Source organism: Engraulis encrasicolus, chromosome 5, assembly GCF_034702125.1.
Source record: "Engraulis encrasicolus isolate BLACKSEA-1 chromosome 5, IST_EnEncr_1.0, whole genome shotgun sequence".
Lineage (NCBI taxonomy): Eukaryota > Metazoa > Chordata > Actinopteri > Clupeiformes > Engraulidae > Engraulis > Engraulis encrasicolus.
Window position 1 is genome coordinate 38,556,614 of NC_085861.1, and position 21,860 is coordinate 38,578,473.

At 44.6% G+C, this 21,860-nt stretch overlaps 2 protein-coding genes across 4 annotated transcripts in view; both read right to left on the minus strand.

The window, feature by feature from the left end:
• Positions 1-392: 392 nt before the first annotated feature.
• kel (Kell metallo-endopeptidase (Kell blood group)) lies at positions 393-11,135 on the minus strand. The gene is made up of 18 exons (XM_063198199.1): positions 10,549-11,135; positions 10,149-10,263; positions 9,636-9,932; positions 9,002-9,120; positions 7,939-8,088; positions 7,447-7,515; positions 6,714-6,902; positions 6,178-6,338; positions 5,602-5,719; positions 5,304-5,399; positions 4,912-5,010; positions 4,611-4,679; positions 4,091-4,194; positions 2,932-3,021; positions 2,124-2,191; positions 1,632-1,792; positions 1,272-1,361; positions 393-628 (listed from the first exon to the last, which is right to left on the minus strand). The coding sequence occupies exons 1-18, from the start codon at positions 10,588-10,590 to the stop codon at positions 482-484; spliced, it is 2,184 nt and encodes a 727-aa protein (XP_063054269.1). The 5' UTR covers positions 10,591-11,135; the 3' UTR covers positions 393-481.
• A 2,506-nt stretch (positions 11,136-13,641) lies between these two features.
• zyx (zyxin) overlaps positions 13,642-21,860 on the minus strand; it is a 30,663-nt gene continuing 22,444 nt past the window's right edge. For all 3 annotated transcript variants that reach the window (XM_063199281.1, XM_063199280.1, XM_063199279.1), the window contains exons 4-10: positions 21,731-21,826; positions 20,672-21,337; positions 19,679-19,805; positions 15,682-15,851; positions 14,629-14,807; positions 14,283-14,403; positions 13,642-13,954 (exon numbers count right to left, since the gene is read on the minus strand). In XM_063199281.1, the coding sequence (XP_063055351.1) occupies positions 13,841-13,954; positions 14,283-14,403; positions 14,629-14,807; positions 15,682-15,851; positions 19,679-19,805; positions 20,672-21,337; positions 21,731-21,826 (1,473 nt within the window). In that variant the 3' untranslated portion in view covers positions 13,642-13,840. The remainder of the gene's footprint in view (positions 13,955-14,282; positions 14,404-14,628; positions 14,808-15,681; positions 15,852-19,678; positions 19,806-20,671; positions 21,338-21,730; positions 21,827-21,860) is intronic.

The window sequence follows — 21,860 nt, forward strand, 5'->3', positions numbered from 1 at the left end:
ATGTGCTGTTGTATAGCTCACGCCACCCTTGACTTGTCAGTGCACGGTGACGCCGCATTTTTTGGCTCAGCCCTTTCCGAGATATGAGCTATTCTAATGGGGGCAACTTTTATTTACATTTTAAACAAACATTATTATTTATTCCCAAAACATCCAAAAGGTTATGCAACATCAGCAGACAGCTAGCAAACAGCGATACCTTTTGGGAAAATATTTGGAGTAGGCCTATGCTCATTTTTTTAAAAATGTAAACAAAAGTTGCCCCCATTAGAATAGCTCATATCTCGGAAAGTTCTGGGCCAAAAACGGCGGCGTCACCGGGTACTGACAAATCAAGGGTAGCGTGAGCAATACAACAGTACATTGAAATTGGCAGGAGTTGCCCTTTAATTGTCAGCTGAGTCACCAGCTAATCACCAACTGAAAATGGCAATTTAAAGAAATTATTGCCTTGTCCGAGGCAGTAAGGCTGCTTGTAGCATCAGCAGCCATCTCCAGTGCCAACCAGCTGTACGCCCTGGCAGGTCATACGTGATGGACAAAGGTCAGGCTTGGCACACATGACGGACACCAGGAAGGAGGGTTCAAAGGTCACCAGCTGACGGTATGGGTAGGGATCACAGCTGATCTGCAGGAGGAGGAGAGGTTATGTTACATTACATTTACACTCATTTATTTATTTTAATAATTAAGAATTTTCTAGGGCTTTGTGCCTTTATTGTGACGGCACAGTTGAAGCGATGGACCAGAAATGTTTGGGAGAGAGGTGGGGTAGGGTTGGTAAATGACTTTTGGGCCAAAATCAACCAAAGTCCCTGCCGTAACAGTAGCCTACAGTTACTTAGCCTCTTGACTCATGGCCAAGGCCATGTACACTTATGTATGAACAGGGTATGGGTTGTTTTCATTCTCAGAGCAATACGTATGTGCGGATAGGTGCCTTGCTCAAGGTGTCTTGCTCAAGGATACGTCAGCCATAGATGCGGGTGTCGTACCTGCACTACCCACATTATTCATTCTACAACTATCAGGTCAGGGAATGCTTTATGCACAGTAGTACATAAATGTATCGTTGAAATTATAGCAGTAATAAAGCAGAGTAAATAATGCCATGCCCCCCTAACACAGTTATCGTTACTAGCTGATATGCTTTGAATTTTAATTACGATCATCTGATTTAGAGCTGATTGGCTTAAATATTTCTGACAGGGATTTTACTTTATAAATCCAAGATTCAGTAAACATCCGATGCAGTTTCTTTGTTAACTTACCTGTGAGAAGGAGGTAAAGAAGAGATGAGTGTGGAACATGCCCTTTAGAGCAGAGTCACTACCTTGCTGCTGTAAACTGCTCTGGTAGGCCTGCGGGAGAAAGATGTGACGAGCACATAAGAGCAGAGGTATCAAGAGAAAACAGAAGTAAGTTCATGGTGTAAGAACACTAAATGATGTATGATATTATACAGTCAATATTACAACAGTTATTCCACTGTACGCTCTGAGGTATATTGATTGTTGTGAGTGAAAAAAAACTAAAAACCTAAACAAACAAACAAAAAAGCTGCCACAAATTTGATCCGACTAGCCCAGAATCAGCTGATTGTGTGTGATGATGTTGAGGCGTATGCTCACCTCTAGCGCCACCTGCAGAGCAGTGTAATGCACCCACACCTCCATCTTCTGATGAGGGGAGAGCACAAACGCACCCACACGTCCGTGGCCTTCTGTCACACTGATGTACTTAGACCACACACACGCTCCTACTGACTCTGGAATATCACTTTGGTTGTGAACTGAAGAAAGACCACACACACACACACACACACACACACACACACACACACACACACACACACACACACACACACACACACACACACACACACACACACACACACACACACACACACACACACACACACAGAGATTGACATACAGTAGATAAAACATATCCACAATATAATATATTGCATTTTCAGTTCATTTGGTTCATGTAAAAACCCCTGCCAAATAAAATCAGGCATTTGGGGTTTCAAACTGGTAGCTACTATTAGCATGTGCATATTGCGATTGGAGCTCTCAGTAAATTAAGATTATAACACACATGGTGTTGAGTTCCCTTACAGTCTGGAAGGAGTAGGTGAAGGAGGTCCTTGGCCATCATGAACCCCAGTCCTCCATAATTCAGTGCCCTGAAAAAGGAAGTAATAGCCTTAAGGCATGATCTATCCTCTCCTAACCTGGCCGTGCTACCTGCAAGCTTCCTCTCAGTTCCCATTTCCCAACATGTTATGTCTGCGTCTGATATTCTGTGATGAGAATACATATAATAATAACACAGTTTCCTTTCAACACAGATCATTTATCTGAGTAACCAGTAGACCTGTGTACTTGTCTTGTGATCAGCTGACTCGGAATTGCTGGATCAAGTTTGTGGTGGGTTCTTGCTAGGTTTTTTTGTGTTTTTCTGTTACAACACAATCTATCTCAGGTACAATGGAATAAATGGTGTAACAGCTATGTAATAACATGTGTTAGTTTTGTATTTACACCGTAAAATTACTTTTACTTTTGACACCTCTGCACCTGAGATCGAAATTTGTAGAAAAGGCTAATACTGACCACCACGTGCAATTAAATATGAAAATTGGGGGTGAGGGGGTGGTTGCGCTGTGGCACAGCGCGCTAAGCCCCCCACATTTGGGCTTACATTGCCCACGGGAACCCCGGTTCGAGTCCGGCCGGGGAATTTTCCCGGCCCTGCCCCATCTCTCTCTCCCAATCATTTCCTGTCTACTCTCACACTGTCCTGCAATAATAAAGGCCACCCCCCCCCCCAAAAAAAAAAAACTAAAAAGAAATATGTCTTTGACTTATCTTTAGCTGCATGTATTTGCATGCTTTTTTTGGTGTGTTGAGGATAGTGCAATACCTTGGATATGTTGGATGGAACAAAGGTGGCAAGAACATCCCCGTAGGAAAGATTACATCTGTCCCAGAGAGAACAGGGCTTATGGACATTCTACAAGTAAAAAGAGGAAGGAAAAAGACACGTCAAAGAAACACAGATATAGTCAGGTGTGATTTGTTTTATTTTTCATAGACTGATAATCAGTACAGATCTCTTAATAGTAATTATTCCAAAAGGTTTTCTGTGACTTATCAACTCGTAAAAGGGTGCAGAGGTACAGTACATCTGACTTGACTTTGTACACGGATGGAATTGAAGGAATACTAGAGTATCTCTATGAGAGGCATTCTTCCAAACTCTGAACACTAATTAAATATTCATTAAAATGGGTAATCTGGTGCATTAGACTAACATTTAGACAAGAGGACTATGATGAGGTTGCTTGTCAAAATGTTAGTCTAATGCTTTAAAATAAATAGGAAATAACAGTAAAAGACATCCGTGTGGCACCAGATTTTTCCCCCTTTCATGTCTGTCACGGCACTGGTTGCACTGCACCGTGACTTTAGAAAAGTGTTGTACATGTTTCATTTATTCTACTGCTTGATATTGCTTTAAAGAACAGTATATTGTGGAGGACAGAATAAAAAAAAAATCCCCATCACTAATGTCCCTGTCCGCAGACAAACAGGCACATAGGTATGACTGCAGCCTATAAGGGCCCACACCAGCCAGGGGGCCCCCGATTGGCCAAAGAGCAGGCATCAATAATTACACAACTGACAAGACTTAGAAAACATATTCTTCCGTGTCGAGTTTTAAAGCTTGTTAATACTCCTCTCCACAGATGATAGACATTCTATGCTTCCTCCCTGGCTCTGAATTATGACAACAATGTCATTTTGTTGCTGAATTTTCCTTCCATGGAATTTGCCTTCCTACAGCAACTGGTAGTCAAGGGGCCCTAGGCCATCTTAAGAGGTGGGGTTGCAGGTTAACCATTTTAAGAAAATGTACTATTATGACATCACGTTGGGGGTTCCGCAGGCTCATAGGAGTCTATGTAGAACCTTAGAATCCTGGGGGAGTTCCCCTAACGTGATGTCATACCTGCAACCACACCTTTAATTTGGCCCTACACCTGTCTGACCCTTTAATTTCTCCGTTCCTTTTCACTCACAGGTCAGGCTGGAGGCTGTTCATATAGAGCTGGTTTCTTCTCTGCCGTTGAAGGAGGAGAGACTGCAGGTAGTTTGAGAAGTAGTTCTCATCACTGATGACCACCTGGAGGAGGAAACCGTAATGCTGATCTCACTGATGTACTTATTTTAATTAATCAACTAAGATAAAATAATTAGAATAGGGGCCACTTAGAAGCTTCTATAGATATTTTTGAAAATGCATCTTGTTTACAAGAAATGCATCTCATTGCACTTGTAAAGGGAGTATTGGAAATCTCCTTTAAAAAAAACCTCAGGCTTAAAAAAAAAAAACCTTTTAGGGGCTAAAACATAACAATGATAATTAATTTTATCCAAATAGCGTGTTATGTAAAAGGATACAAAATATCTGCATTTAAAAATATCTACACTGGTAAGGCATACTACTTCCACCCCTGCTCCTAGACTTGTGAAAAGGAGTGCAATGTGAGATTAAATGAAGACATACATTACTTAAAAAACAATTTGCTGTATATTCACCTCAGAGTATAGTTGTGTGAGTCTGTCTGTGGTCGTGTTTGGGAAGAATTGAGGTGTCAGAGTCATAACCTGCAGACACAAAGAGACAGGCATGCAGTGAAGACCAAAGTGTCTGAATTAGGGTTACATCACCATATGTACAGTCAGGACAAGAAACAGGTGTAGCCTATGCACAATTCAAGATGCACCACAAGATGCACCAAGATGCAACGTGCTTCCAACAAGTTTGACGAGTATCCACAAGGAAAGGATGGCTTGGGTTCAGAATCTGATAAAACACAAGTTTTAAGAGACTATTTACCCTTTTCAGGACAATGGTACCAAACTCCTGGTCTCGCCGTGTCAGATCAGCTAGCTTCTTCTGGAAAGAGGAGTAAAGATTTCTCACCAGACTGTCTGCCTGCAAAGTGAATGGAGACAGGGGAAATCCATATTTCATATCTAAGAAGACACTGTATGTTCTTCACATTCATTGGTATTCATCGCCACCCTTCTATAAGATGAAAGACAATAATTTGTTGCTTTACACTGTTCCCCAGAAACATTATGTATAATTTAAGGAAGACGTTATCTGAGGATTTTATAGAGCTGTATGATACACGCGCTTGTCAACTTTGTATAAATGCTCATGAATCATGCACTGAACTCTGCCATGTATCTACTACAGTACCTATGAAGCTTAGCTGCACCTACCTCTTTGTGAGCAACTTGTCCTTGGATCATGTGACTGAGTAGCCTGTCAAAACCCTCTTCAGTCCTCCTCACACAGTGCTTCCAACGTGGCTCTTCCTGACAGTGACACATTAAATACAATAGCCTATATATGTATATATACAGTATAGATATTTTTTAATGAGAGGAGAACACTCCACCACAGCCTGTCACAAAGACAAGTAGGCCCGGCTCTGAAAGTTAGAGTCCTGTCTGTCAGCCTCTGAGATCCGGCTGAGCATTCTGACTGCATTCAAAAAGGGTTCCAGAGTCAACTTACCTCTTCCACATTACCAAGGGCCACGGAGAAGTTCCTCTGTGTTTCTCTGAATCTGGAGTCCAGGGCGGGGAGCAGCGTGTACAGCAAGCTGAGAACCATGTAGGTCTGAATGGGATCCCTTCAGGAGAACACAGAGGAGGCATATTACTTACAAGGTATATTGCTGAGATATAGTGAGTCAAAGGTACAACCGAACTGACAGAAGCCTGAATATTGTAGATTAAACTCATCTCATTTAATATTTAATTCTTTATGTCCAAAATGACAACTACAGTTCTTGGCAAAACTGCACCCAAAGGGGAATAGGTCATTCCTCCATGGAGAGGGCGAATAGCCAGCAGCCCTCTCCTGAGCACCATACTGTCCCCACTCTCCACACACTGCTCCCCAGGCATCATGTTGGGTTAGCCGACTTCAAAGCAGAGACTAAATATACCAGTATTATTGGCACTGCCACTCGGGACGGTGCCAGAAGTTCTGAACCACCCTGCATGCCAATGATGTCATCAAAATCCATAGCTCTCTGAGGAAAACAACAGGGAGTGTTGGCTGTTGTGTTTATTGTGTTGTACCTACCTGCCCATCATTCGGTTCTTCTGAAGCCATTTGCTGAGGGTCTCGGACATGTGCACCATGTACGGCAGGTTGTGCACAAGCACAGTCTGTGATTGGCTGATGTGCAGCGGGTGAAAGGCCGCCTGTAGACAGCCTAGCCAATCAATGACTGGTGCCAGAGTCTAGTGGAAGATAGCAAGCAAAGTAAAGCAAAGTGACTGTATAATAATAAACACATTCCTCGTTCTGGTTGGTGCAATGCATCAAATAATACATTACAAACAATACAGATTAAGATCAAGGCCACTGACAGCTCTGAAAGCCCCCCATCCCCGCCAATGTAAAGAGGACCCATTCTAGCGTTCTTTCCCTGTACTTGGGACAACTGACCCCTTTGACCCAGCACGTTGGCCTACCTGACTATGATGACAGCAATGATGCTGACGATGATAGTGGTGGTGATGATGACGATGATGATCACCACCATTATGAATTAGTAACAAAATTAAGTTACTCTATACACAAGACATTGAAGAGTGTGTATTAAACCTGCACACCTGCAACTCTGCAATGGTGAGTCTGCGGTAGAGCATGTTGGCCTGCTGGCGGTGGTGGAGGGGAGAGGTCTTGACGGCCAGCTCGGAGGCCAGCATGGTGTACAGGCCCTTGTGCATGGCCCTGGACTGGGCGGGGACACCCAGCAGAGTCAGGAAGTGGTTGGAGGTGGACACAAAGGCACGCACACTCTGGGACAGGAAGACAACAAGTCACGGTCAACATTTATAGTTTGTGTATTATGAGGCACTTTGAAAACAACAGTTGCAAAATAACAATGTAATAACACCATCATCGAAATGAAACGTACAGATGAAACATAAGGACAATCATATTCTGCTGAAATGGCATGAAAATGATTAGGGGGTAGCAGAGAGAGGTAGGGAGTGTCCAAAACTAAGGGGAAAGGAACAGTAGCCGTGATGTAGCTGTTATGACATATTTGAATGCATTCTGCGTGCATATTGTGATAGAAAATCTACAGTGTAATGCACAAAGAAGAGTAATGCATGCTGTTCCACCAGTGGAACGTTGTTATAGTCATTGAAAAGTTAACGAGTACTACACTACTCTGATATTTCTGGGCCTTTAGTAATGCACTATACTTTGTCATTGAAATTCTGGTCACAGAAAATTCATAACACCATGTCTTTACGGGTTAAGAAAAATCTCAGCGATCTTTAGCAAATATCATTGTCTGCCAGACAATGCCTGTGTAGACGTGGACACACTTACAGGGTGGCTTTTGGATGTCTGGCTCTGGTTGTCCCACTGTGTGGGGATCTGGAGGTCAGGCTGATCAATCTGTGGATAAGCAGACACTATGTCCTCATGGGTGTAAAACACAGTGACAAAAGGATTTGATCATCCCAGTAAAGAACTAAAGAAAAACACTTCATTCAAGGTATACAATCAATATTACTACTGCTACTGCTACTAATACCAAATAGTATTATTAGTCACTAGTAATACTTGCAATAATTGTTAAAAAGCAAAACATTAGCGCCAGCATGCAGCATAATATCCATTTGGGTGTGTATTTGTGAAACCATAAAACCTCCCATTTACAAACATCCGCGTTGTGAGGAGGGGCAAGCTTGCTAAGCAGCCACCCATGTGAGTGTATTTTTGAGTGCCAACAGTTTCTAACAATCAGCGGTTGAAGACTGCACGGCAAAGGATTGTTTACAAACGGGAAACCCATTTATAGGTCTGATCCCCACCCACCTGAATATAGGGCGTGTCAGTATCTTGGTTGGGGTCCCTGCCCACATAGACACTGAAGAATGGGAACGTCCCATACTGGCCCATCAACACGGCCAGAGTGGAGTTCAGATCCGTTTCAGTCCACAGGCCCAGAGCAGGCCATCCTCCCACCTACAGGGACACACACACACACAAACACATTTAGACACAAAGATAGATAGGTAACCTGACATACACCATCTGCCTGCATTACTACAACTACTTCCAGGGGCATTCCAGTTTTCTCACGCAACCATCTGAGGACCATGAAAATCAGACTCTTTTCTGAATGAATAAGCCAATCAGGATATCACTTGGTGGGATTTTCCATAGATGGGTGGCGTTATGGCTTCTCGTTCCCCTGTCGTTCTCCGCTGTGTCACTCACGGGTCGAGTTCAATGTGAGTGGTTGAAGTGACACGTCAATGAAGATGAGGACAGGTTGTCAATGCAATCACATGCAAGGATTTTCAATAAGGAGCATCATTCGAAAACATGTCGGTTCCGGGGGATACCCAGATGGTATCCAGAAGATGGAGGCAAAACATAGCCTACTAGCTGGCGAGAGTCAGGTTAACAGATTGATAGAGGCAGGGTGTGATTTATTGAAAAACCAAAAGGGGGGATACATTTCAAATTTGAAGCAGTACCAATGGAGTTACATTGAACGGCAATTTTTTTTTTTTATTTTTTTTTAAAATGCAGGCCCTGCCGTGGCCAACCGGTAGGGCACTCTCCTGCCATGCGGCTGACCTGGGCTCAATTCCCGGCACGGGTCATTTGCCGACCCCTCCCTGTCTCTCTCCCAATTCACTTCCTGTCTACCTCTCACACTGTACTATCAAAGAAAGTCGAAAAAGACCCCAAAAAAAATGAAAAATGAAAAAAATGAAAATGAAAAAAATGAACCATAGATGGAAGGGCAGGCTGACTTCAATTAAGTACAAGTATTCTTACTGTGAAAAGGAGAAATTCATTTAATGTATGCACTGGTAGGTGTATTGCTGGTTGACAGTAAAACATGTAAGTCTAGTCCAAGACTCACCTGTTGAATGAGATTGAGAAAGGGCTCTGACCCCTGGCGCTCTATGGCACGTGTGTTCATGCAGGAGCGATAGAATCGCTTGGCCTTCGCCTCCAAAGAGTCCCTCCCTTCAGACGTTTCTAAGGGGTACAAAGATGTGGTGGCACACACAGACAGGAGGTTTTTTTGTTCTTGAAAAAAAACTGTGTACATGTTTGAAGCTTATTCAAAGTCCAACATTCAGCAATGTTTGTGGTACCAGTGATAATGGAGTGAGGGTATGGAAAAGTGTTGTATATTTCATTTCAGACCTACTTCACTAAATTTGCACTCATCGATGACTGGCACATGATGACTCCAGGTGAGTTGTATTAACACCATCCATATCAATTAATCATGACGAGGTGGATGAGCGGTGCAACACCAGACATTTAAGCATGTTTTTCCATAAAAGTGGAAAGTCAGAATCGCTTTCATACTTGCAACCCGCTGATTTCAAGAAAATCAACTCCCTGACAATTAGGCATGCATGGCTTGCATACATGACAATTAGCCATGCATGGCCACACACGTGTGAAAATGGCACCTTACATGCGTTTATCCTACAGCAAGTATTCTGTGCAGTCCTGATTGACAGCCTTATAAAGCACCTCACCTAGTATGTTTCTAATGGACTGTAGGAGCAGTGTCTCTCGGTCTGGCAAGCTTTCATCTTCCAGCGTGTCATTCATCCTCTCCGTCTGCGCTCCTCTGCCTCCCCTTCTCTGCAAGTTGTCGGCCTCCCCGCTGTTACCATGGTGAACAATGCCCTTGCCTCTTTGTCTGCCCCGTGCTGCCCCAGGCGATCCGCAGGTAAACAAGAAGTAGTCGCACGGCCGAGCGAAAGGGTCTACCGCCGCCGACAGGCGACCTGCTGCCCCCAGACAGGCCGGAGAGAGACATTCAGGAGGAGCTTTAAGGAGAGAGAGAGAGAGAGAGACGAGGCGAGGCAAGAGAGGGGGAAGGAGAGAAAGAGAAGTAGTGAGGAAGATGACAAGCACTTAATACATTGAATTACGATCATACCGTTAAGTCACACAGTGCCATAGATGCCAGAATTGAAAATAAAAGTGAAATAGGCCTACATAGCAGTATTTCTAAATACTAATGCAGCCAAAATGTATCCTACCTGCCAATGACCAGCACATGAGGGAGTGCAGTCCGAGCCCAATCAATGTGGCCAAGATGGCAAAGCCCAGAGCAACCTTCACACGCTTACCCCACACGCATTGAGGATCACCGGCCTAACACACGCGTGTGCGCGCGCGGGCACACACACACACACACACACACACACACACACACACACACACACACACACACACACACACACACACACACACACACACACACACACACACACACACACACACACACACAGCAGCCATAAATAATTATGGGGGAGGGTATCATTACAAGAACACAACAAATGTGCATACTTAGTAATTTGGACAAAAAATTACAGCCTCTTGACAAAAAAAAATGCATATGAATGATGTACTACTTCCCAAAGTTAATGAGGGGGTTACCTGTGTTGCAGTTGGGCAATCTTCTATGGTCACGCTCTGCATTTTATACTCTATCTCTTTCGCTGTTAGAGGTCTTGTTCCAGTTCAGAAGGGTTCATAGTTGTTTCTCTTTCTTCTTTTTTCCACCTCTCTCCATCCGTCTCTCTGTCACGCCTATTCCCTCGCTTAGCTTCCCTAATGCTTCTCCTTTACTCCCTGTCCCTTCAGCAGATAAACAGACTGACACAACCTCCAAGTTGACCCTCTCCGTCTCTATCTCCTTCTAGCTTTCTCACTAGCTCTGTCTTTCTCTGCCCCTCTCTCTTTCAGTCCTTGTCATCATTTACTTTCCAGTTCAGATGGGACTCAGTGATTCAGTGAGTGCTCTTGTTTGTGACAGGGTAAACTGCCTCAAATTCTTTGCAGTTACATAGGTAAAGGCTGAACCTTTCAGAGGAGAAAAAAAATCTTCAGCTCAACTCAACCACCCACGCATCAGCCAACCCTAAAACCTGTGCGTGTGTGTGTGTGTGAGAGAGAGAAAGTGTGTGTCCAAATTTTCTCACATACATGCCGAATGTAGCTGAAAGCAGTTCTTGATTCTGTTTCATTGCCTTTTCCTACCCACGCCCCCCCTCCACATATACACACAAACACATGCGCACACACAGTGAGAATCGCGCAGCTGGCTGGCTCTGATAGCGAGAGGAGTGGATGACTGACGACTTCTCTATCGTCACGCTGTTAGGGCCTCACGTTCCAACACACATCACACTGCGTATTCCCCATCGGAGCCAAAATACTGTACAGCAAAGGTGCAGTCGCTGATTTATTCTCTTGTGTATCTATTTATTTATCTATATATTTACTACCACATATTAAGGAAACTCTTCACTGCTTTCAGGAATATAAAATTGCACTTGTTTTTTGCTTTCTTTCCAGTTTTGTTGGAGAAGATCAGACTCATGGTAGCCAGCTTTATTTATTTCTTGTTGGGGAAGATAAATAACACACGCACACGCAAACACACCTATGACTGGGTGAAGGAACGACAATGCAAGGCTCATGGTAACCAAACGTTCTTTATTTCTGAATAAAAATAAAAGTCAAGAGACAATACAAATGGACCATGACGAGACATTTGGCATAATTCAAAACGTAAACATATACACATTCACATATCAGAGAGGAATTTATTCATAATATACTTATTCAATTGCATTCCCAACAAGATGGGACAACCCAAATGAAAGGCAAATACGTGGGAATTAAATTAAATGCTTTGGAGAAGGGTAGGGGGGGGCAACGTGGTGTTCGTTTCAGTTGATCATGATGGCAAAAACATGTTATGGTAATACCAAATGGACACCCTGTGATACAACTTGTGGCAAGCAAAAACACTTTACCAAAACACAAACACATCTCAACTGATCATACACTAAACCATACAAATAATTGAACCACTGACTTAACACCATGGGATATGACTTTTGGTCATGTGACAACCAGACAGTTCGAGTGTCTGGCTTTGTTCCATGCAGGTCATGACATGTGATCTGCATGCATGATCACTTCATGGAAACATAGTTTCAGCAAGGTAGCAACATGAGGTTTTTAACGAAAACACAACACACTGATAACTGGAAAGATACATGGAAATAATTATGATTTAAAGAAGTTTGTAATAAGAATACAGTGATATATTTGGAGAAAACAAAGCTAAAATACAGTTTTAACTCAAAGACAGCAATGGTATTACCGTAAGTGAAAAATAGTGGCATTTCTTTAAGTCAATGCTGGCACATAAGCGGGAGAGTTGAAGCAAAAAATACTGTGCTGTATGTTCTTGATGATAGCAGAATCCCATAATTGGAGTGAATGCATGGGAAACAACAACAGAAACAAAACATGTAAAAAAACAAAACTAAACAAAACCAAAAAGAGGAAAAATAGGAATGGTTGTAACTACGGAAACTAGGGAAATTAGTGAGTGGCAGAAAGACAGACAGTAGATGTGTGACTCTGCCTGTTAATGCACTTACTATCATTCATTTGTCATTACATGTGTGAGACAAAAGCTTCACACAGCTTTACGCTTTTACCTTTTTAAAAAAAACAACAACCCCAATACGATTCCAAAGCACACTCGTAAAAAACACTCATCCATCCATACATTTCATCTTTGTCTGAACAGTATTTGTTTCAAATCCTTTTCAAAACTTTTCCACCCTTTCCATTCAAAGTGATCAGTCTCCTCGTAATACCTTACAGTCGGCCACAGGCAGGTACGCTTTACATGTGCTACTGTGCTTGAGTCATTGTTAAAACCAGCAAAGCCGAGTTGTGCAATCCCAAATCGTTGTGCTTGCCATTAAACACTAGAGTGCGCCCAAAGCATTGCTAGGATTCTTCTAGTGGCTTTGAATACATTTGTTTCTATCTCTTCTTGCAAAGCATTTTTTGCACAATGTTACACCCAGAGATCAGATAAGTGGTGCTAATACCATGACGATTACATTTTATTTCCTTTTTTAAAAAAAGTAGACGACTTTTGCAACATTTTGTTCACAAGAAGCACACGTACGTAGCATGCTTATTTTAGAGGCACACACACAGGACCACAGAGTGGACAGAAGACTACAGCCTCTCCACACTTCCTGGCTAAGCACGACACGGCACAGGCACTGCCTTGTGGGTAACTGGAGTTAATGGCTCAAAAGCGCTGTGCCGTTGGTCATATCAATTTCATCTAAGTTCCAAAGTGCATATGAACAAAAACAAAACTACAATTGCCAAACTGCCCCAGGGGGACCTGGGGAGGCTCTAACCATTGGTTGTGTTCTAGGTTATCTGTAAGCGCCTGTGCAAGTCATGCTGGGAGATGGATGCACAGCTAGAACACTGACGCTGGAGTGTCAGGCCCCACAGGGGAGGCCGCTGAGGGTTCTAAGCACTTATGTTGAGATCAGGAGCAGTACATTACCACTGCTCTGTCAGGCATTGGACACGCGCACACACCAGCATACAGGCACACACACACACACACACACACACACACACACACACACACACACACACACACACACACACACACACACACACACACACACACACACGCACACACATGCACACACACACACACGCGCACACACACACGCACACACGAGAAAGTTACACATACACACGTAATACACATGCACACAGCCCTAATGCAAAAGCCATTATCGAGAAGCTGACTGAAATTCTGTCCTGTGCCCTGCATGTGGTTTTCAAAGTTTTGTGTTTTGTTGAGAGTGACAGGGCTCCGAGCCAATTAGTGTGCAGCCTGTTTGGCCCGCTGGGTGTGGCACTTCATGCAGAGGATGCGGCCATCCAATGGGAAGCAGCCGTCAGAGTCCGCCTCTATAGACAGGGGCCTGGAACAGTCCTGAGGATGGGGCAAGCGGGGCAATAAAGGAAATTAGATACAGGAGGTAACAAGAAGGTCTGAAATAGCAGCATTTCAGCAAAAGCAGAGCTATGAGATGATTGTTCTTCTACAGTATTGTTCTTTCCAATAAGAGTTTCCATCTAAACATATGATTGAAATATACCAATCAACACATATAGCTTTTCAGTCCTGTTTTACAGGAGCTTAAAGCAGACACTGTGAGCTGCACTTTTCATGAATTGTGTTATACAAGTAAATTGTATCATTATTTTTCTCTAGTAGTAGCAGCAGTAGTAGCAGTAGTAGTAGTAGTAACTTTAGTTACCTCGCATCTGTAGCACTTGAGGTGGAAATTCTTCTCCAGGGCTACCACCCTCACCGTCTCCTCACTGCCGGGGTCGGGAATGATCGGTTCATTACAGCTCACACAGATAGGAGAGAAACGCCTGAGAGAGCGAGAGCGAGAGAGAGAGAGAGAGAGAGAATGAACAATTAAGTGTAAAACAATACACAGTGTTCAATGTGTAAATGCAGTCAGTAGCATGCATAATCAACAGCAAGGCCACACATCAGCAGGCTGTGGAGCTAGTAAACTACTCTACTATCTGTAAACTACTCCGCTATCTGACACTTGACACTGTGGAGTGCATGGATTGGTAGTGGGGGCTCACCGGTGGTAATCGGGGACGCAGAAGGGGTTGTTATTGTCATCGGTGATGAAGGGCGCCCCCTCCAGGCTGCAGCTGCAGGTGGTGCATTTGAAGCAGTGGGCGTGGAAGCACTGGCCCACCGCCTTCAGCACACGGTCCGTGATGCGCTCCCCGCACCGAGAACACATCGCCAGGGAGTTCTGAAACACACACACACACACACACACACACACGGATAAGATTAGGTTTACAACACACTACACATATAACATCGCCAGGGAGCACTGAGACACGCACATACACAGTTATAACACACAAATACAACACACAAGGTCAGTGATGCGCTCACAACAGCGCAACCACATCTCAAGGGAGCTCTGGGACACGTCTCTCTCTCACACACACACGCACACGCACACGCACACGCACACGCACACAGAGGGAGTTGTACACATAGCATAGACATGAGTACACACACACACTCACACAGTCAGTGATTTGCTTCTCGAAAACACAGACATATTCATATACAGAACATGGTCAACGATGCACACACTACAGTGTGAACACATCGAAAGGGAGTTCCAAATAACACACACAGACACAAACAACCAGACACAAACATCCAGACACACACACAAAGTCAGTGATGTAAGCTCCCTGGACATGTGTTCAGACTGTGCCAAGCACAACACATCAATACAGTCAGGTCAACAACACACATAGACACACTCGTATACACACAGCCTGGGTTGTGATCTGTGATGTGCTCCCCACAGCGCGGACACATCTGCAGAGTTTTGCAATATAGACATACACTAATACTGCAACACACGCATATACCCGCACACGCACACACAGAAAGAAAGAAAGACACATAGTCACACAGATACAAACACACAAACATACACACACATAAAAAAAGATCTACATGTACATAGTTTAAAACTCAAGAACAAACTAATCCGCTCTGAAAGTGTGCTGTTTTTGAGAAGATACAAAAGAAATCTCTCCTCCCCTAATCCCACTGCAATCGTCTTGCCCCTCTTGCGTGACTGTGTGAAGCAAACTCACCACATAGCAGTCCTCGCACTCCGGGGTGCCGTCGCGGTCATAGAACTGCATGCCCTGCAGGGGGCGATGGCAGGTCAGGCAGACGAAGCAGTGGGAGTGGAAGAGCTTGTCCATGGCCCTCACGGCCGGCTGCGTGCGGGACAGCGCCTGGCCACACTTACCACACACCTCTGCAGGAGGTGAGGGAAGGAGAGAGAGAGAGAGAGAGAGAGAGAGAGAGAGAGAGAGAGAGAGAGAGAGAGAGAGAGAGAGAGAGAGAGAGAGAGAGAGAGAGAGAGAGAGAGAGAAAGAAAGAAAGAAAGAAAGAAAGAAAGAAAGAAAGAAAGAAAGAAAGAAAGAAAGAAAGAAAGAAAGAAAGAAAGAAAGAAAGAAAGAAAGAAGGAGAGAGAGACAGACAGATAGACAGACAGACAGAGGTGTGCGTGTGTGTGTGAGACAGAAAGAAAGAAAACAGTTAGGATTAGCTCAATACAGTATTTCTTACACTGTGCACCAAAGACACACAATTGTCAATGGACAAACTCAGCCTGTATAATAACAAAATTGTAAGTCTAGTTATTAGAGGTGATCTAGCATTACCAAAGATCTGAATTCTTTTGGAGATAGGAGGGGGGGGGGGAGAAGAGAGATACAGTAGATAGAGAGAGCAAAAGAGGAGACAGAGAGAGGGATAAAGAGAGTGCATGTGAGAGAGAGCAAACACAGACAGTATCCCATTTCTTGTCTTTTCCCCCATTCCACCTGGATGCACATAGTGACACAGTGAGAACGCAAACACACACACACACAACAACAACAACAAAAACCCTGCTGGTGTGCTCCACAGCCCCTGCCTGTGCCTATGACCTCACACAACAAAGCAGATGTTAACACGCACACATACACTCACAGGCCACTTTTTAGGCATATCTGTCCAACTGCTCTTTGACGCAAATTTCTGGATCAGCCATTCACATGGTGGCAATTCAATGCATTTAGTATATAGACATGTATATAGACATGGTCAGGAGGATCTGCTGCAGTTCAAAGTGAGCATCAGAATGGGGAGGAAAGTGGCTTTAAACGTGGCATGGTTGTTAGTGCCAGACAGGCTGGTCTGAGTATTACAGAAAGGATATTTACGCACAACAATTTCTAGGGTTTATGGATAATGGCCTGAAAAAGAGAAAATATCCATTGAGTGCCCTTGAGTGGCAGTTCTGTGGGTAAATACCTTGTTGTGGTCAGAGGGGAAAGGCCAGACTGGATTGAGCAGACAGAAAGGCAACAGAAACTCAAATAAGCACTTGTTTACAACCGAGATATGCAATAGAGCATCTCTGCACACACAGCACGATGAACCTTGAGGCAGATGGGCTAGACCACACTGGGTGCCACCGCTATCAGCTAAGAAAAAGAAACTGGGGCAACAATTTGCACAGGCTCACCAAAATGGGACGGAATAATATTGGGAAAATGTAATTTGGGGTGAACAATATGAAAAGATGGATCCATCCTGCCTTGTATCAATGGTTCAGGCTGGAGATGTAATGGTGTGGAGGATATTTGATTGCTAAACCTTGGGCTCCTAAGTACCAATTGAGCAATGTTGCAATGCCACAGCCAATCTGAGTGTTCTTGCAGGCAGTTAAGGCCGTTCTGAAGGCAAAAAGGGGTCCAACATGATACAAGCAAAGTGTAATAAAGTCTAATAATGTGACCAATGACTGTACACTCACTCAGACGTGCACACCTACACTCACTCACTCACACCTACACAGACATACACGCATACACCTACACACACACACCTACACACACACACCTACACACACACACCTACACACACACACACACACACACACACACACACACACACACACACACACACACACACACACACACACACACACACACACACACACACACACACACACACACACACACACACACAACGAGAACATGCCTGTTCACATCTGTCTAGGATTTCGGCAATATAACACAAGAGCTCGTCCCCCACGCACGACTGCACTCCAGAGGGATAATGATTAGTTTAGTGTGCGAGTGGCTTTGGCAGAGCGGGCAGCGCTTTGTTTGGGCCAACATGGTTCATTCCTCAAGGATGTCGCACATAGTCAGACACAAGGTCCTCCAGTAGTGGAACATTCTTTCACTCTCTCTCTCACCATCTCTCCATCTATCTATCTCTCTATGACTCCTTTCCCCCCCTTTATTCCTCCACTTCTTATCTATGGCCATAAACATTTGTCTTCTTCTCTCTACTCAGTCAGAGAGATTGCCTTTCTAGCTGAAAAAACAAAACAAAAAAACCTTGAGCAAAGTCTGAAGACTTCTCTGTTATTATGGGAGAAGGGAATAACAGACACCATGGAAGGGAATCAGGTTACTGTAAACAACACAGTTGACCAATCCTGTACTAATCTGGGGTGCATTTCTCGAAACCATAGTTGCTAGCTAAGTTAGCTACTTTGTTGTTTGCAATGCAATTTCCCATTAACAACTACCCAAGTTGCTAATTGACTAACTGGCTTTTTTGCCAAATCGCTTTGCTTTACTTTGGTGGATTTAAAAGCTTAACATGTTGTTGCCATCTGTCATACTTTGGCTAGGCTACTGTATTATAATTCTTTGCTGCTTTTAAGGCCTAAATAATACCATATTTCTAATCCACAAAGTGATCAAAACATTAAATGCTCCCAAAGACTCAAACAATAATGAACTGTAGTGCCGTATTCATAGTGCATTCACAGCACATCAACTGCAAAATGCCAGTCTGGATGGAATAAGGTGTTTTCACACCTGGTCCCTTTCAGCCATTTAAGCAAACTCAGACCTGTGACTCCGCATTTTCTGTGAATGTGAACATGTGAACACTTCAAAGTGTACTCAGACCCCTCGGAAGTGGTCTCGGTACGGTTCGCTTATGAGTCCTGACAAGTTACACCTGTGACTAGGTGTAATCACTTGACAAGCACTCTAGAGGACTGGGTGTGATCAAAAAAGGGCCGACACACCATAAAAGCCCAACGGGACCATGAAGAGTAGCCGTTTTTTAACGTAATTCACTTACAATATGAACATAAACAGAATTAGTCCTTTCACTGTCTGTTCACTTTTAGGTCCACTTAAAGAGGACTGAGATTGGTTGGGTTTAAGGGGAATAGGTGTGAAAATACCTTCAGAGTCTGGACCCCTCACTCTCGATTTCCCTCTATCCCGTCCTGTCTTTTTCCATTTCTCTCTTTCCCTTCCCTCATATTACTCTCCCCCTCCCCCTCTTTGTATGTGCTGTTTGTGCCAGCTGTAGGATCCCTTGCTTCCTGCGTCCGTCCGGTGTTGGCAGGAGCCAGGCAATCCCATCACATACCAGCGGTCTAGTCACTGACAAAGATGGAGCGAAGCCATTACAACAAAGGGAGAGAGAGAGAGAGAGAGAGAGAGAGAGAGAGAGAGAGAGAGAGAGAGAGAGAGAGAGGGAGGGAGAGAGGGAGAGAAAGAAAGAAGTGGGGCGGGAGAGGGGTGGGGCGGGAGAGGGGTGAGGAGACAGAGGGGGATGCAAGGAACGAGAGGAGAACAAGCATGTCCCCACAGGACGGCAGAGATTGGCCATTTAGATAGCAGCAGCCAGACAACAGATAGATGGGGAGCAGGTGGAGAGGAAAAGAGAGGAGAACAGGGACATGGGGGCTGATTTAAACAACAAGCATGTTGCCACTGCTTGGATTGTGACTGTGTGTGAGTGTGTGTTCTAAGAAGAAAGTGCGTTCTGAAAAATACCAGTATAAGTCAGTGTGCATGTGTATGTGTACATATTGTTGGTGGTGGTGGTAGAGAGAGAGAGAGAGAGAGAAAGAGAGAGAGAGAATGCACATACAGAATGTGTGTGTAGCTGTGTGTGTGTGTGTGTGTGTGTGTGTGTGTGTGTGTGTGTGTGTGTGTGTGTGTGTGTGTGTGTGTGTGTGTGTGTGTGTGTGTGTGTGTGTGTGTGTGTGCGCACCTGTAGGGGGTGAGGTGATGACCGGGGCGTGTGTGTCCATGTCTTTGATGAAGTCGTGGGTGAGTCTCTCCAGTTCCTCCACCTCCCTCATGGTCAGGGGCGTTCCGCCGATGCCTGAGCCCGGAGACTGCACACAATGTGGGCCACAAAACAAGGACAGTCAACCCAGGAGCTCCACAGACCAAAGAAATTGGATGAATAATGTATAAAGCAATAAAACTCTCTTACAATCTCTAACATCAATGAACAGACAACACAGCAGAGATACCAGACAGTTTGTGTGGGCTGAATCGAAAGTAACTAAAGGTGTCCCTTTGCCTTTCTTTGCATCCCAGTCAAAGCTTGCTTTTCTTTTTCATTAAAGGAGGTCTGAATAGAGGCCATTTTTGGTAGCCGTTGCTAGAACACTGTTTAGACTAACACTAGTCAAAAGATGAAAAGAGCTCATGCCATTGAGTCCGTGTCTGGCCTGGCATTTTGTCAGTGAAGATTCTCATTCATCCTCTAGTCAAAAGAGTTTTGTCTGTTATTTTCAAGCCATCAGTAGCTCTTGAAACCTTAATGCATTAAAAACAAGAGATTTTCCAATAAGAAAGAAGTGTCTGTACATTGAAGATATTTTGATGACGATGCTGTACTGTACATGTATATTGAGTGAAGCAGAAATGCAGACAGAGCTTCAGAAGAGACAGAAGCTTCCTACCTCTGTTGCTTACTTTGCACAATGGAACCGTTTTTCTGTACAACCAATGCACTCTCAGTCTCTTGACTACCCACAGACGTAACTCTACCTCTTTCTCTCTCAATGCACTTTCAATGTTTCCGTTTCACTTTTCAATATCCTGATTGCTTTTGTATGCATAATTCCCTGTTCATTTGGGAAATAAAACACTTTTTTGGAAGACTAAAAGGATTAGTAAACTCGTGTGTGCACTTCACACACAGGTGTGCATTCACAGCCCCAAAGGTGAGGGAAAGACACCATATACGTACCTTTGCGGGACTCCTTGCTGGTTGGCTATTGGATGACATGGGTGACGTCACAGGCTTGGGCTGAGAAGCAGAAGGAGAGGACTGGCTGAGGTTCTCCTGGCTGCCAATAGGAGAAGGTTTGGAATGATTGACAGCCGGAGCAGCCTTTGGTGTGCTTGCAGGAGGGGCAGGGGCGGCGGGAGGAGGTGGAGGAGCAGTGAAGGAGGTGGGTTTGGGGTTGTTGTTGAAGGCAGACGGGGAAGCATTTGAGGACCATGACCCAGCAGGTGGGTTGGCAGGTTTTGGGGAGAAGGAGGTCTTGGGTGCTGGGGCCGGAGCGGGCGACTTCATCATTGGGGCTGGGGCAGGAGATGGAGACTTGGCCAATGGTGGAGGAACAGGTGACGGGGCTTTGGCGAATGCCGGCACAGGAGATGGAGACTTGGCCAATGGCGGAGGAGCTGGAGATGAAGCTTTGGCCAATGGCTGAGCAGGGGAGGCAGCAGATGCCGTGTTCTGATTGGCGTGTCGCAGCGTGGTGCGGGCGCGGAGCTCCTCGGCCCAGGGTGCGGGAGGGGGGCGGTCCTGAAGCTCAGGGGGCGGCAGGAAGGAGAGGGAGGGCTTGGGGGCGGTGGGAGGGGGCCCCGCTGGTTTGGGGGCTGGAGCTGCGGCAAACTGACTGGGTAGCTGTGGCACAGACACCGAGATACAAGAACAGGACACCAAGAACAAGCGTTAACAGCAAAAAGGAAACTAAAAACAAAAACAGCATGGACAACCTTATATATTAGCACTAGATTCCGTGTTGTTTGTTTTGGAACGAATGGCTGAAGTCAGATGGCTGCCTCGTTCAGCTAGTATGACACTGCTATGAATTGGTCAAAAGCCAATATGTACCTTATCTTGTATGTGGCAGTAACACAACAGCTATGAAAAACATAGCATACCAGATAGGGTACCTTCCCAAGATGGCGGCGCCCAGTGTTGAGCCACGTCAAAAGACTGATCTGATGTTCATATCTATGATGGACAACAGCAGCAACATGGACAACAACACTGGGTCTGTCAGTGTGTGTGTACCTTGGGGTTAAAGGGACCTTTGGTTTCCATCTCTGACAGCATGTCAGTCAGAGAGTCCAGCTGCCTGTCAAAGCTTGTCTGCTTCTCCACCAGCCTCTGCAGGAGCGCGATACATGGAAAGAAACAAGGG